Raw genomic sequence first — 14,986 nt, 5'->3', positions numbered from 1 at the left:
TGCCCAGAAGACAGCAGCAAGGGCAGAAGTTACCTTGCTGCTTTGCAGCCACATCACAGGATACGCTGGGGACGTCACAATACAGGCCCGTCCACCCGCTGTTGCACTCGCAGCGGTACAGGTTGTTGGTCTGCCAGCACTTGCCTCCGTTTTTGCAGGGAGAGGAGTCGCACCAGCGCACCAGATTCTGGGGAGAGGAGAAGGAAGTTCATACTCTGCTTGGGAACGGAAAGGATTGTGCAGGACATAGCAAGTAGGGGAGAAAGGGGACCTCTGGATCTGGGGTGCTGAGCTGCAGTGAACCTAGGGCAGATCCTCCGCTGGTGTAAACTGGCGATCCTTCCAGGATCCTCCTACGTGAGGATCCGGCCTCATGTGATTGATGGGCTGACTGTTCTTTACCTGACAGTTGAGGCCGGTGTAGCCCTGCGGACAGGCGCACTTGTAGGTCCCGTAGCTGTCCTGGCAGGTACCCCCATTCAAGCACGGCTTGGAGTCGCATTCGTTGATGTCATGCTCACAGTAGCTGCCCGTGAAGCCAGGTGGGCACACGCAGGTGAAGGTGTTGATGCCGTCGACGCAGGTTCCCCCATTAAAACAGGAGCTGGAAGGAAAGCAAACATTGCTTCCCAGTAAACAACAGTGACGATTGTAATGGCGTTCTCCATCCATGGATCTCAAAGCCCTTGTACAAACATTAACTGATTCAGTCTCCAAACCCCTCTGGGAAGGAGGTAAGTGCACAGATGGGGAAACTGAAGCTCAGAAAGCGTATGTGTCTTGCCCAAGGTCAGACTTTAGTGTAGTGGCAGAGCTAGAAACAGAACCCAGGAGTCCAGACTGTTAGTCCTCTGGTTCAACCACTAAATGGCATAGCCCATGGGTTGTACCTCTCACAAGCTAGCACCTAACGTAAGGAGAGTTCATGGGGTTTTTAAAAAATCTATGGTCTTGCAATGTAAATCCACCATTTTAATGACTGGAGCAAACACCACATGGTTTGGGCCCAAACTTCATTTCCCAGCTTTGTGTAAGGTAGCTACCTGGCCCTATTCAGGGTTCTATCTGAGCCGGTCACGTCCTTGAACGTAGTGACCCTCCCAGCCCTGCTGGGAGGCCGGGATATACTAGCATCCCCACTGTACCGCTGAAACCCAGAGACACTGAGCAACTTGCCCGAGGGATTGAACGCGGGTCTCCAGCGTCCCAGTCCAGTGCCTTAACACAACTCCAGCGGAACCATGTGGGCGTTTTGGCTGGGAGAGGGCTGCATATCGTAAAGCCCGCAGACACCGGCTCATTGGCTTCAGTGGCGGTACAGCAAGGACCTCAGGGTCTGACCTATGGGGCCTGATCCAGCTCCACAGAAATCAACGAGGGCTTTTTTTTTTAAGCCAATAGGAGCTGAACTAATCCCTTCCTTCACCCTTTGGCAAGATTAGTTGCCAGACCAGGCTCCTCAAGCAACTCCAGAGCGGAGATGAGATTCCCCGGGGGAGACAGGATATGGGCCTTCCCCAACATAGCATCCTCACGAGGGCCCCCCAATGCCACTGGCCAATGGAGTGAGCCCCTCGGGGCTGCTGGGATACTTGGCATTACAGCGACTCCCGGGCCCACCGTCGCCCCCTGGCAGCAGCCAGGGGTTCAGCATCCCACGCAGCGCCCACCCCGGCTGGTTACCTTTCTGTGCAGTCAGGTGTGTTGTTCTCACAGTGGATCCCGCTGAAGCCAGAGGGGCAGGTGCACGTGTAGCTGTTGACACAATCCGTGCAGTTGGCCCCATTCTTGCAGGGGTTGCTGGCGCACTCGTTGATGTCCTCCTCGCACTTGGGCCCCCGGAAGCCTGCCAGGCAGTCGCAGAAGAAGGCGTCGATGCTGTCAGAGCAGGAACCGCCGTTATGGCAGGGATCTGAAAGAAGAGGCAGTCACGTGGCATTAAGATACAGCAGTTCACAGCCCCAAACACAGCAGTGAAGCCGGGCATTAGCCCCTAATGCCGCCACCTGCGAGCAGCCAGATCACGCTCAGAAAACGGGGCAGTTCAGCCATGAAAAGAACCCAGCCCAAATTGAAGCGATCTCCAGTTCGGGAGCTCAGCCGGCCGATTCGCTCACAGGAGCATCAAAGCAGCTGAGCAAGGCAGCCCTGGCCCGACCCTGGCCAAGGCAGGCGCTGGCGCTGAACGCACAGAGCCTGATTCTCCATTCCCTGCTCCTTGTGTTGTCATCTGCGCCAGGGCAGAGTAGGCGTGAAATGCTGCCATTTCTGATTCACACCCACTCTGCCCTGGTCTAAATAATGACACTGGGTACAGGGCCAGTCCAAAAGTTCCGATTCTCTTTTGGACAACAGCGAGGGTACCTTTAAAAACACCACACAAGGTGCAACAGGTGGCATTAAAAGGGCAACATTGTTTCCCACCCTAAGCAAAGAGGAATCCCAGATGCCCCTGGGTGGGGATGGGGGGACTGTTGCAATTGCAGCCTCCATTTATTCACACCACACAAAATGTCCCTGACTCCAGACCAGGAGGGTAAGGGATGCCAGGGGCTGTGGATACCCTTATGATTTTAGCACCAGCTCTTACTTGGCTTGCAGTCGTCAATGTCGGTGTCGCAGTTGTGGCCGGTGTAGCCCGCTTTGCAGTTGCAGCGGTAGCTCCCATCTGCGTTCTGGCACGTGGCGCCATTTCGACAGGGGCTTTTCACACATTCGTTGATGTCAATCTCACATGTTTGACCTCAAAAGAAAGGGAGGGAAAGCTTTAGCATTTTAACATGCTGGTAGAAGTGCTGCAACCACAGTTTCCTCTAGCACCAGCTCCAGAGCAGATCAGCCCTGCGCTGGGTAAGTATCACTGTTCCCATTGGGAAGGAGGAGGCTGCAGCACACACACGGGGAGTGAGTTGACCACGGTCACACAGCGAGTCAGTTGCAGAGCCAGGAGTCTTGGTTCTCATATCCTTAATTGAACAACGAAGCCACTCTCCCACCTTTGTTCTGATATTCTCGGAGCCACATGGGAAAGGGAAGGCACAAAACCAGAGGAGGGTTCAGCACAACCTGGCTGCCCAGAGAGAGGAGAGTGCTGAACTCGGAAGAGGACAGATCAGCGCACGCAGCAGAGATCCCCTCCATACCTTGCCAGCCGGAAGGGCACACGCAGGAGAAGCTCTCGTAGTCCTCCGACTCTCTGCACTCGCCACCATTCTTACACGGACCAGCCGCACATGGAGCTAGCACATCCTCACACGTAGCCCCTGTGGGCAGAGAGAGACACACACACACGGCTGAAGCCTTGATGGCAGGCTGCTGTCCCGAGTCAACAAAAGGTGGCAGGGCCTGTGACATGCTCGCTGCATCCAGCCCGCTGCCCAAGAAGTCTTGGGCTAGTTCCAGGCCTTGACAAGACAAAGGAGCTCATGCTTCCTCCATAACCCTCCAGGGTCATTTCAGAATTCCCACAGATTTCACGGAGACCGACTCGCCTATGTAGAGCTGCACTCCCCACCCATGACCTGCCTCTTGGAGGCCTTCCAGAGGAGCTCCTTATTGGGAAGGACGGGGATGTCCCATCTGCTGGGGGGGCTTTGAATGGTGTTATAGTACTTGGTCCCAGTTCCCAGTCCAGAGACAGCCTGGGCGCCCACCTTCCAGATTTTAAATATTAAAACTATGGAGACAATCCAAAACCGAGCTTTTATTTGAAAGGAAAGTGCAATTTTGGGGGGAGGGCTTTCAAACGCCCCTGAATGGTCGTTTTTCCTGTTTACACACCAGCCAAGGGCTAAATTCCCTCCAAAATGTTATCTTCCTTGTCAGCCGTTATCTTCTAAGTCGGCCTTTGCTAGTTTCCAGAGCCTTCCACCCTCCTCCTCCCCCCATTGGTTCCCATGGCTACTGGCGAAGACAGGAAACTAGTCATGGCTTCCTACAATTGTGCACATGTTGCCATTTTGTGCAAGAGGAAGCAGGAAACTGGCAAACAGGAATCAGGTCAGCAGAAATTCCTCCCCCGACGGAATCCACAGCATATTCTGCACCCCGACCTGCTGCATATTTTTCCAAAAGGAGTGTCAGTGGGTAAACAGGAGTTGTTCACAAAACAGACCCTGAAAGGCTTTCATTAATAACCCAGCGCCGGATGAGGAGGAGAACGGGAGCCCAGAGCCCACAAACCACATCTTCACTTCTGTATTCATAAGAAAGGGGCAGGGACGAGGCACAAGTTCAAAATCCTGCCCTGCCGCTTCCGAAAGCTCCTTGGAGTTTCCTTTTCTAAGGTTTGGCTGTGGCAAAGCACTGCCCGGGTCACCCCGTCATGTCCTGTATGCAGTCCCAGATCCTCAGCTCATGAAAGTTGGCAAAGCTCCAAGGAAGTCAGCGCTGCCTCTTTGACTTAACGCCGGCTGAGGATATGGCTCATGGCGTGTGCACCACAGGGAGGGAGACTGGTATTTTATGAATTATGGGCTAAACCTTGCTCCCACTGAAGTCAATAGCAAAACTCTCCTGCAGAGGTACTGGTGCAGTACTGCCTGAGCAGGGAGAGTGCTATGCTGCTCAGTGACTCTCTTTTCAGGGCTGATCTCTCTTGAGGAAAGGATGCAGGACCCGAAAGCCTGTGCAGCAGTTCTGCTGCAGTGTAACTTTCAGCACAGGCTGCCTTCTTACCTGTATATGGCAGGAGACAGTTGCATTTGTAGCCGGCTACATCATCTATGCAGGTTCCCTGATTCAGGCAAGGGTTGGAAGCACATTCATTGATATTGGTCTGGCAGTTGGGCCCTGAATTAGAAGAACCAAACACATCAGCAAACTCGGTGTAAAGTATCAGAGGGGTAGCCGTGTTAGTCTGAATCTGTAAAAAGCAACAGGTGCCACAGGACCCTCTGTTGCTTTAAACTCGGTGTAGACCATGATGGAGGTTTCCTCTGGCGCAAGAGGAATGGTATGATGGGAAAGCAAGAGAGAAGAACAGGAGGACGGGATGAATGTGGCAATGATGCACACATAGCACACAGAACCCACTGGTTACCTCTAGAGGCCGGTCCAGATAAGAGGTTAAGAGTTTACTACTGTTACCAGCTAGAGGAGTATCTCCTTTAGCTGAAGTTGTGGCGATCAGCACTTTTAGTGCAGAAGGTCCCAGGTTCAAAGCCCAGTGCTGACCCGTCCATTGTTGCCTTTCCCATAGATGCGTAGCATGTGTTCCAAGACAATAAATTCACACAGAACTATCCACAGAAGCAAAGCTCCCACACACCCGCCACTCAGCTGTAAGAAAGTTGCAACAGCCCTTACCGCTGAATCCCTCCCGGCAGGTACAGATGTATCCGCTGGTCATATCCTTGCAGGTGCCCCCGTTCATGCAAGGATTCGATTCACACTCGTTGTTGTTGATGTCACAGTTTGTCCCGCTCCAGCCTGGGTCACAATCACACCTGTAGCTTTTGTTAGAAAGAAAAATATAAAGCAGAGAGTCCAGTTGTACTCATCCCCCCCACCCCTTCAATCAACCCTTGTTTTGTAGCCCTCAGAACTTATTTGAAGCACAAGTTCCCAGTCACACTGAAGCAGAGAAAAGAGCTCCCTGCTAATCCTGGATGACTGAGCAGTTGGAGAACCGGCGCTTTAGAGGCTCCTTGATAGGACTGCAGGATTCCAGAATTGTAAGAGACCCGCATTAAGTCAAATGCTAGATCTCAGGGGACTACAGCTCTTCACACCTGGAATCTCAAGATCAAATCTGGATTTCTACAAGTCCCCAAACCACCATGGCAATTCAGGACGCTTGGCAGTCTTTGCTCAGTAGAAGCCAGGGGCTGCACCTGTAGCTAGCCATGTACACCAGCAATGGGGTGCACTGACCGAGCTGTATGTGGGAGCCCCTCTCTGGAATAGCATGTCGGAGAAAAACCAAGTTCTCACTCTTAGGTTGGGTGCAGCAAGTCAGATACTTTATTATCTCTAGCAATTACGTGGAGGGAGAGAGCTAAACAGGTCTCTCTCTAGGGGTAAATAATTACAGCAAGCATTTATACCTTTGTTACATACAATAATGAGCAACAGCTGCATTTTGTTTATACATAGGTCATTCTGATATCTTATTTTTCTCACCTCTATTTAGACTATAGTCCGCATTTCATACTTATCTAACACAAAGTCGCAACAACTTCTCACCCAGTTCTTTCCCACTCACCTCACACAATCCTTGCTTCTACAAATTTTGCGTTATTAGGGTTACAGCTAGCCTGACTCTTGCTCACAGAGGGGACTGTTTGCATTGAAATTCCCTTCAAATCCCTGTCAGTTCTTTCTCTACTTTCACAAGCAGGAGGGCTGCGGAGCAAGATTTGGGTGTCGCGGCAGAGCTGTGCTGGGGCCCAAAATTGGAATAGCAAGGGGTGCTGCTGGAATTTGGAACGTGCATTAACAGAGCGGCGTGGACAGATACATGCTGTCGGCTTCCTGAAAACCTACCCATTGAGTCCGTCATTGCATTTCCCATGGATGCAGGGGTTGCTGTTACACTCATTCACTTCCAGCACGCACATGGGGTCGTGGTATCCCTCGGGGCAGATGCACGTGAAGCCGTTGATGCCGTCCTTACAGGTTCCGCCGTTGTGGCACGGGTTGCCGGCACACTCGTCGATGTTGATGTTGCACATTCTCCCTAGGAAGGGGAAGAGCCAAAAAGCGTCACCTCCGTGAAGCATGCAAGGCATCCTGGGAACTCTCCCACGTCCCATCAGGGGAGTAATAATACCAGGGGTCTCAGGGCAGGTAGGCAAGACTCCCAGAGTGCAAGGGACACCCAGCCTGCGTAAAGGACGGTAGGATGGAATCTCCACGCAGTGCTGGTTCTAAAGGTACATGCCCCAGCTGGGCTGGTAACCACCAGCATGACTCCTCTTTGGGGCAAGGTGACTTAGCAGTGCCTGCCTTGCCTCTCTTCTAAATTAAATACAGTTGGTGGAAGCGAAGCCATCCCTGACATTACTCTGGCTGCAGGAGGAATCTCAGCCTGTAACCCTACCTGCTGGCAGCCTGGCAAAGAAAGGCCCTATTCAAAGCCCCTGGCAGCAGGCATAGGGCAGAGAGGCTCTGCAAGGCTACCGCCCCCGCTGTGGGTGAGCAGGGAGCCAGCTGGGGTCTGTGCGTATCAAAGGACGTACGCATTTTCCAGCGGCGATCAAACAAACCAGTTAGACGAGGCAGCAACCCGATACCCATGGGATTTGACGGTGCAGGAGCCTAAGCAACAGCTTTCAGCTCTCTCTATTCCTGGACTCAGCTAAGTCACCCACCTGAGCCGGGAGGAGCCCCCGCCTCCCTTAAGGAGAGTGAATAGCTCGTTTCATAGACCAGCCGACGCTGTGGCGAGGAGGCAGGGACAGGGTCTACACTAGTGTCCAAGGCAAGCTTCAGACGCAGCTAGAGCCTGGGCTAGGCCAAGCATGGAGCCCTCCGAGACTGGCAGCGAAGGCTACAATTTCCAAGGTGATCCGAGACTTTGGGGCCCAACTGGAGACCAGCTGATGGGGCCCGCTCTACAGAAAGAGCCGAGCACCCGCCCTCGGAAAAATCTGGTCCTTTTGAGGCGTCTCGAGTTGGGGCCCTAGGAATGGAGGCATCCAGGATCTCCAGCCACTTCCAAAATCGTGGCGCACACCCCTCTCCAGCTGCAGAACCCTCAGCAGCAGGACAGCTGCCTCGCTCTGCGCAGTGAGGTGAAATCATTGTACATTCTCTAAATAAATGTGTCTTCCAATGTGCACTCATCTCCCGCCCAGTGTAGAGATGGCAGCTCTCTGGGGCAGGGACTTGTTTATTATATGGGTGTACAGCGCCTAGCGCAATGGGGCCTTAATCCCTGATTAGGGCTCTAGGTCCTACCATAATAGAAAGAATAATCCATCATTTCATAAATTCTTCTGCCGGTACCTCCTCTTTGCACCCAGCCTCAGCGTCAGGGAAGGGAGTCTGCAGGACCCAGAGACCCAGCCACTGGCCTCTGGCCCTGCATCCAAAGTTTGTGGGTGGGATTTAGAGGATTCAGACATCTAAATACCCATCTGAGCTTGCAAATCAGAGGGCTTGATTAAAGCTGGGTGGGAAAATCCGGCCCTACGATCATAGCGAGCTCCCCACTCCATCCTGCCCCCGGCCCTTTCTCCAGTGGCCAGCAGCAGTTCTCACCGGTGTAGCCTGGCTCGCAGGTACATTCATAGCCATTGATCTTGTCGAGGCACTTGCCGTAGTCACACGGATTGCTAGCACAGTCGTCCAGGTTGATTTCACAGTTAGGCCCTTAAAGAGGAAAATGTTACAAGAAGTTTACAGGCCTCAGGCCTCACGGACAAGACAAAATATAGTCAGAAGAGACTGACAGTGGGGGTGGGGAACTGAGGCACTCTCCCCCCCCCCCCTTTGAAAGTTTTTTCCAGACCCCCAGGAGTGGAGGTCGTTCTGAAATAGACATTCAAGCTGGGAGAACTTGTCCTCTCCACAGGAAACCCACAGGCCTTTTCCATAATCAGCCAGGCATTGGGAGACAAAGCAAGAGCTTTAATTAGCTCCACATCCCCTGGTTTTGTTTCCACGACCCAACTGTTCACACTCACCTTGACTGATCACACCCCCCCCCCCCCCCCCCCCCTCATGGACAGATAGCTGGAGTCCTGCCGGAGCCCGAACTGCCCTGTTCACTGCTAAGACAGCACCCTAGATGGGGGACTCCTTACCCGTGGTGCCTTTGAGGCACAGGCAGTTGTAGGCGTTGTCCCTGTCCTGGCAGGTCCCTCCGTTTTTGCATGGCTGGCTCTGGCACTCGTTGATGTTGAATTCACAGAGGTGGCCCGTGTAGCCAGGCTGGCAGAGACAGGTGAAGGCAGCGACGCCGTCTCTGCAGGTCCCGTAGTGGCACGGGTCAGGGTCACATTCGTTTTTGTCGATTTCGCAGTGAGCACCAGCAAATCCTGCCACGGGGAAGAAGCCAGCAGTCAGAGCGGGAGCCTCACATCGTGCGCTTGCTCCGAGTCCTCCTAATGCAGGGCCTGGTCCTGAGAGGCGCCAAGCACTTGCCACCCCCTAACGAGAGCTGCAAGGCTCAGAATCCCTTCAGAGCAGACCCATCATGCCCCTGGCTCCCCTCCCCAAGCAGCTAGGGGAGGGAACAGAGAGGGAGTCTAAGTCCTAAGATTACCCATTTTTCCTTCAGCCATCCACAGACAACCTCACAGCCATTCCATTTCCACCCAACCACACCTAGATAGCGCGCTGTCCAGTGCCCACTGACATAGCCTCTGGAGATACCACAGCGGAGTCAGACTACACGCTGGCTCATCCCTTCTCCCCCGCCCCCGGGGTCAAATGGGCTGGGACCAAGGTATTCCCCACCCACCATGCCACGGAGCCAGCAGGTATGGCTTATGTGTGCCTACAGTTGCTGGCTTCACTGGAGAGCCACAGTCCCAACCCTGCCTGATCTGTCACGCCAGCAGCTCTGTAGGGAACATTTGTCCCGTCTAAAGAACCTGGAAACAGAGCCAGGCCGAAGGGTGAGTGGGTGAATTGCAGGCTGCAGAGATTCACAATGTGCGTCGGAGGGAGCCACCTTAAGTCTGAATGGGTTTGCAAATAGCGAGATGGGGGAGGTGGCACCATTGTATCCAGCCTCTGGGTGAACTGGACAGTGGACATGAGTTGCTCTTTAATGCAGTCACAGTGTTTTTATCTACCTAGGCACTTGTCTGATCCCAGCGTTTCTATCTTGTCAAGCCCCTGTCACTGCAGTATCTGCACACCTCACAAACATCACTGCATGGAGCCTCTCTAGGCGGCAGGGCTGTGCTATTATTCCCATTGTGCAGAAGGGAAACTGCGGCACAGAACAGTCACGCTGGGAGTCTGTGGCAGAGCAGGGAATTGAACTTGGGTCTCCTGACTCCCGGGCTAATGCTGTAACCACTAGGCAATCGTTCCTTCCTCCTTTCCATTGGAGAGCGGCTCCTTGGCCTCTTCTAGCATAAGGACCCAGGTGCCCAATCCCGTGCTTCACACTCCCTTAGCTTTCAGTGGGAGTGGAAGCCTCTCTTGGGGAACTGGGCCCCAAGATGCCAAGCTGCATGGAGAGCCAGCCTATCTCGATCAACCTTGCAACTGCTACCCCCTCCCCCTAATTAATAACCGCCCTTCCCAGCCAAGCTCCCCCAGTGCAGCGAGAGCACAAGCCCCGAGGAGTCAATGAGGCTTTGCTTGAGAACGTGGCCAGAGCGCACAGAACAAAAGCGTCTCCCCCGCACTCGAACGAAAGGGCCTTTCAGAGCCAGGAGAGCTGGGCTTTGTCCTGGTGATACACAATGATCATCATTAAGCTGGCTCCGCGCAGGAGCCGGTCCCTCACTCGCCTGCCGGCCTCTCCGTGCGTTTGTCATGGAATCCGAGGGGGGAAGGGGCGCGCGCACCCGGAGATAATAACGCTCTCGCCATTATCCGGCCCTACTCCGCTCCCAGAAGTGGGGGGCGGGGGCGTGGAAGACAAAGTACAGCTTTGACTATCCTCCGTGAAACCCACATAGCAGCTTTTCATCGGGGCTTGGCATTAGCAATACACTAATTAGAGGCCATTCAGCTGGAAGATTTCTGGCGGGAGCTGCTCCACAAAAGAGCCACTGTTTGCCACTGGGGCTCATGTCATCGTTTGGGCCAGTCATTCCTTAGGTTTCACTCATCGAGCCCACAGAGCCTTGCACCTTGTTTGGACGATAGAGGCTGCTTTATTTCCCTCCTTCTCTGTCTTGCTAGCGTTTGCCTTGGAGGCGGGGAGTAGAGACAGGGGAAGAGGACAGACCCCAAACAACAAGTCCCAGGCAGGTGGGATTATAAGTAGGGTTCATTACTGGTATAACGGCAGTTCCTACAGACCCTGACAGATCAGGGCCCCGTTGTGCCAGGCGCTGCACAGACACACAGCAAGAGCCAGTCCCTGTACTGACCGAGAGCAGGGCCCCGTTGTGCCGGGCGCTGCACGGACACGCAGCGAGAGACAGTCCCTTCCCCAAAGATCCTACAGTCTAAACAAGGCACTAAATCAGTTCCGATATCGGTTGACTCCAGGAATCTGGCCCATTATTTGTAGATGCTGCCCTTCTATAGCACCTTTTGCCTAAGCAGCTCAAAGCCCTTGACAAGCTTCCAGAACTTGATCCTGCTGCGATGGCATTCAGGCACATAACTCCTCACCGGGAGCAGGATCGAGCCCTGATTAACGCTTCAGCATTAAATATTCTCCCCATTTTACAGAGGCAGAAACTGAGGCAAAGGGTGATTTATCCAGGATCTCTCAGCGAATCCCTGGCAGAGGCAGGAATTGGACCTAGGTGTCCCAGTTCCCAGCCTCCCCGTTCTAGCTGCCAGACAACACCCGCACCCCATTCCGACTGGTCAGCAAACGGTCTCCCCACCTTCTGTGCACTCGCAGGTGTAGGTGTTGGGGCCGTCGATGCACTTAGCCCCGTTCTTGCACGGCGTGCTGGCGCACTCGTCGATGTCATATTGACACAGGTGCCCATTAAAGCCTGGAAGAGAACACAGAGAGAAAGCTCGTTTTGCACTGCCCCGGCAAGGCGAGTGCTGGGACGAGCACCGGCTCCTTGGGAGCATTTCAGGGGCCAGCTCGGAGAGAATGGGACTAACGGGGCTGCGGGTGTTGATAGGTCTGCACTGGGCAGGAGGTGGCGGCTAGAGCAGAGGAATGAAGAACCCCTGGCTTCACCCCGACAGCCCAGACACAACCTGGATTAACTTCTTGTTCCCCACTCACTGCCTCTCTACCCTCACCCCTTAACAGGGGCGCTTACTCTGAGCAAGTTTGGGACAATGGCTCCTATCACCAGCAAGGGGGGGGGGGCAGAAGGCGAGCAGCCCTTGGGCTCGGCCATGGCAAACAGACATGCAGCTCCAGCTAGCAGATTCCACCAGTGGTTTGCCCCCTCCACCGCCCCAGCTCAATTCTTTACAATCCGAGTATTTCCCAGCCCCACACATGAGGCCGGAGGAACCCTCGCTCCCCCGCAGGAGAGGACATTTTCCAGACCGGGCTGGGGTTTCCATGGTGATGGCTGGATGGGGGGCTGTGACCCAGCATTGAGCACATCTTATTTACATCTCTAGAGGAGCGAAGGCTCTGAACTTCAAAACCTCCTTTCACAGATTAACCGTCTCCCCATTCTCTGCTCTACCCCCTGACTTTGACACCTTATTCAAACCCGCCAGCGCGGCCCCTCTGCCCAGCCGCCCCTCCTCCCCACACTGGGGCCTTTTCAAGTGCAAAGTTGGGCTTTTTTAATCCTCGCTCCTCTCTCCCGCTGGCTGGGCAGGCCCCGCTCCGCGGGAAGGGCTCTCCCGTTGAATGCCTGCGGGCTGCGATGCATCTTCCCACCCACACGGCTCCCACTGAAGTCCCTGGGATTTGTGGGCGCTCAGCTCCATTCAGGATTCGGCTCCACAGGAGGAAAGGGCTGGGGCTGCCATGAAGGGAACCTCCGTGCCTCTTCTTTCACCTGGCCGATTGGGCCTCACACCAGAAAAGGGCCGGGTGCTGCTCTGGGATAAATCAGTTGCGCTCCATAGATTGCAATGGAGAGATGCTGATTTACACCAGTTCTTCTATGGTGACTCAGGCCTTTGTGACTGTCACTGCACTGCACACTGTTGCGCTTTGAGGCATGTGTCCCCATCTCTGGAGCTAAAGGAAAATCTCTTCACAATACAGGGCCTGTGACACACAGTAGGGCAGCTCTTATTCCAGCCAACAGGGGGCAGTGGGACACATACACCAGTCACCGGTTTACAGAGCTCGCTGCCCTGCAGGGCTCGCTGAAATAATCTGCAAGAATCTCTCCAGCATAGGCCGTTGGGGATTCTTGGGTGGGAGAGAGGATCCTGGACAGCTCTCCCCACACACTTACTGGGTCTAAGGGAGAAATCCCGCTGGCACTCCTTCCTCCCTTCCCGGAATGCGCCTGGTGCTCACATTTAAGTTTCCAGACTCATATCCGGGCTGCCAAAGTTAGGAGGCTTCAAACGAAAGGAGCGTTATTTCCCTGAGCTCCAGGGATCTGCCCCACTCTGCTGGGTTGAAATCCATCGGCCCAGCGTTGCCTCTGGGTGGTGGATTAATTCCAACTTTGTTTCCACTACAAAGGCTTATGCTGAAGGCAATGCTATCGATCGCCCCGTACCTGTGGGGCACTCGCAGTGGAACTCGTTGATCTTATCGATGCAGTTCCCGTTGTGCAGGCAGGGGCTGCTGGCACACTCGTCCGTGTTGATTTCACAGTAAACGCCCTCGTAACCTGCGAGTCAGAGATCCAAAGTGCCTCTCAGAGTTTGCAGCAAAAGACCCACATGCTGAGCATTGCAGGCCTGCACCGAGGGACGCCAGGAATGGATGTAGCCCGCCGTGTTAGGGGAACACGAGACAGTGGCCTGCAATGCTCCAGAGCAAAAGCCAACCTGTGGCTGATGGGAGTCATCAGGAAGCCTTCTCTATGGGCAAGGTGTTCCATAAATCTCCATCATGGGGTACTTGCACCTTCCCCTGAAGCAGCTGGGGCTGGCCACTGTCAGAGACAGGATACGGACCCCAGTGTGGACCAGTCTGGTAAATCCTATGTTTCTAAGAGGCATTGTATAAAAAGGGCCCGATCCTCCATTCTCTGTGCACCCAGCGCCCTCGTTGGTTTCTATCTCCCCACCCATCCCCAATATTCCTATTGCCGCAGTATCGTCAAGGAAGTTTAATGAAAGAAAAACAAACCCTGCAGCAGATTTTTCTTCTAAGCTTCATTCCCTGACAAAAATCAGCCTCCCGCCTCCCACCTCCACCTGCACAGACCTTCCCTGCAAATCAGAGCTCTGACTCAAGCCCACTGATGTCACTGGAGGTCTCTCCACTTAGGGGCTCAGTTTGCTGATGTCAGGGCCTGTGTGCTCTCAGGTTTAGTTATGGGACTTCCAGCTGGAGGGTTTTTAAATGCCCCACAGCAGGATTTCCCCTGCCCAAGGAACCTCCCTTGTCCCTGTTCCTAGAAGGTTTCAAAAACACTAATGGTAAGGTTACAAATAATCACATTTCCATGCAAAGTAATCGCTCATTGGCAAGTGGTGGCCACAATCTTGCCATCAGATCTGCATGCCCATGGTGTCCTCTCAAAGTAAACCATGCTCCCCCCCAGGGCCAAGCATCAGGATTGGGGTCTAGGAGAGAGAAAAGTGACAGCCCTTCTACCCACCTGGCATGCAGATACACTGGAATTCACCGATCTGGTCCAGGCAGGTGGCGTCATTCTGGCACGGATTCGAGAGGCATTCATTGACATCGATCTCACAGCGGGGGCCCGAATAGCCCTGGAGACACTGGCACTGGAAGGACCCTTGGGTGTTGATGCATTTCCCAGCATGCTCACAAGGATTGGCTCCTAAAAATGACAAGTGCCGTTGATAAAACCCATCTAGACAGTCTCTACTAACGGCCCCAATGTCTGGATGCAAGGAGGTCACGGGGCATTACACAACCTCCCCGCCCCGTTTATGTATTTTTAAACCAAACCTCAGCTTGGGCCTGATCCCCCGACATTTCCTTAGAAACAACCCCCAAAGCTGGCAGCCCCCGCGTTTACCTAGAGAGCATTCGTCTATGTCTTGGTTACAGGCCGGGCCCGTGTAACCCGAGGGGCAGGTGCAGATGGCTTTGCCGTTGACAGGGTTGGTGTCGCAGTTGGAGCCTTCATTGCAGGGGTTACTGATGCAGGCGTCATCCAGGTGGCACAGCAAGCCTATCGAGCAAAGCACACGCGCACACACCTGTCAGGGTAGAGCTGGGGAGGCAAGTCTCCGACCTCTGTATGAGGGGAGTGCCCAGAGGCCCCAGCCAAAAGCACACCCCATTGTGCCGGGCGCTGTACAAACACAGCGT

At 54.1% G+C, this 14,986-nt stretch overlaps 1 protein-coding gene across 1 annotated transcript in view; it reads right to left on the bottom strand.

The window, feature by feature from the left end:
* Positions 1–14,986, bottom strand: part of NOTCH1 (notch receptor 1) — a 79,268-nt gene that overhangs the window by 12,886 nt on the left and 51,396 nt on the right. The window contains exons 7-20 of the mRNA XM_024206622.3: positions 14,691–14,846; positions 14,304–14,489; positions 13,251–13,364; positions 11,472–11,585; positions 8,751–8,984; positions 8,206–8,316; positions 6,487–6,679; positions 5,308–5,453; positions 4,678–4,791; positions 3,144–3,263; positions 2,591–2,743; positions 1,684–1,912; positions 403–604; positions 34–187 (exon numbers count right to left, since the gene is read on the bottom strand). Coding sequence (XP_024062390.2) covers positions 34–187; positions 403–604; positions 1,684–1,912; positions 2,591–2,743; positions 3,144–3,263; positions 4,678–4,791; positions 5,308–5,453; positions 6,487–6,679; positions 8,206–8,316; positions 8,751–8,984; positions 11,472–11,585; positions 13,251–13,364; positions 14,304–14,489; positions 14,691–14,846 — 2,226 coding nt within the window. The remainder of the gene's footprint in view (positions 1–33; positions 188–402; positions 605–1,683; positions 1,913–2,590; positions 2,744–3,143; positions 3,264–4,677; positions 4,792–5,307; positions 5,454–6,486; positions 6,680–8,205; positions 8,317–8,750; positions 8,985–11,471; positions 11,586–13,250; positions 13,365–14,303; positions 14,490–14,690; positions 14,847–14,986) is intronic.

This window comes from Terrapene carolina, unplaced genomic scaffold (assembly GCF_002925995.2).
Source record: "Terrapene carolina triunguis isolate 2854851 unplaced genomic scaffold, T_m_triunguis-2.0 Scaffold238, whole genome shotgun sequence".
Taxonomy (NCBI): Eukaryota; Metazoa; Chordata; order Testudines; family Emydidae; genus Terrapene; species Terrapene triunguis.
Note: the sequence above shows the minus strand (reverse complement) of the source record. Positions and strands in the feature narration are given on the sequence as shown.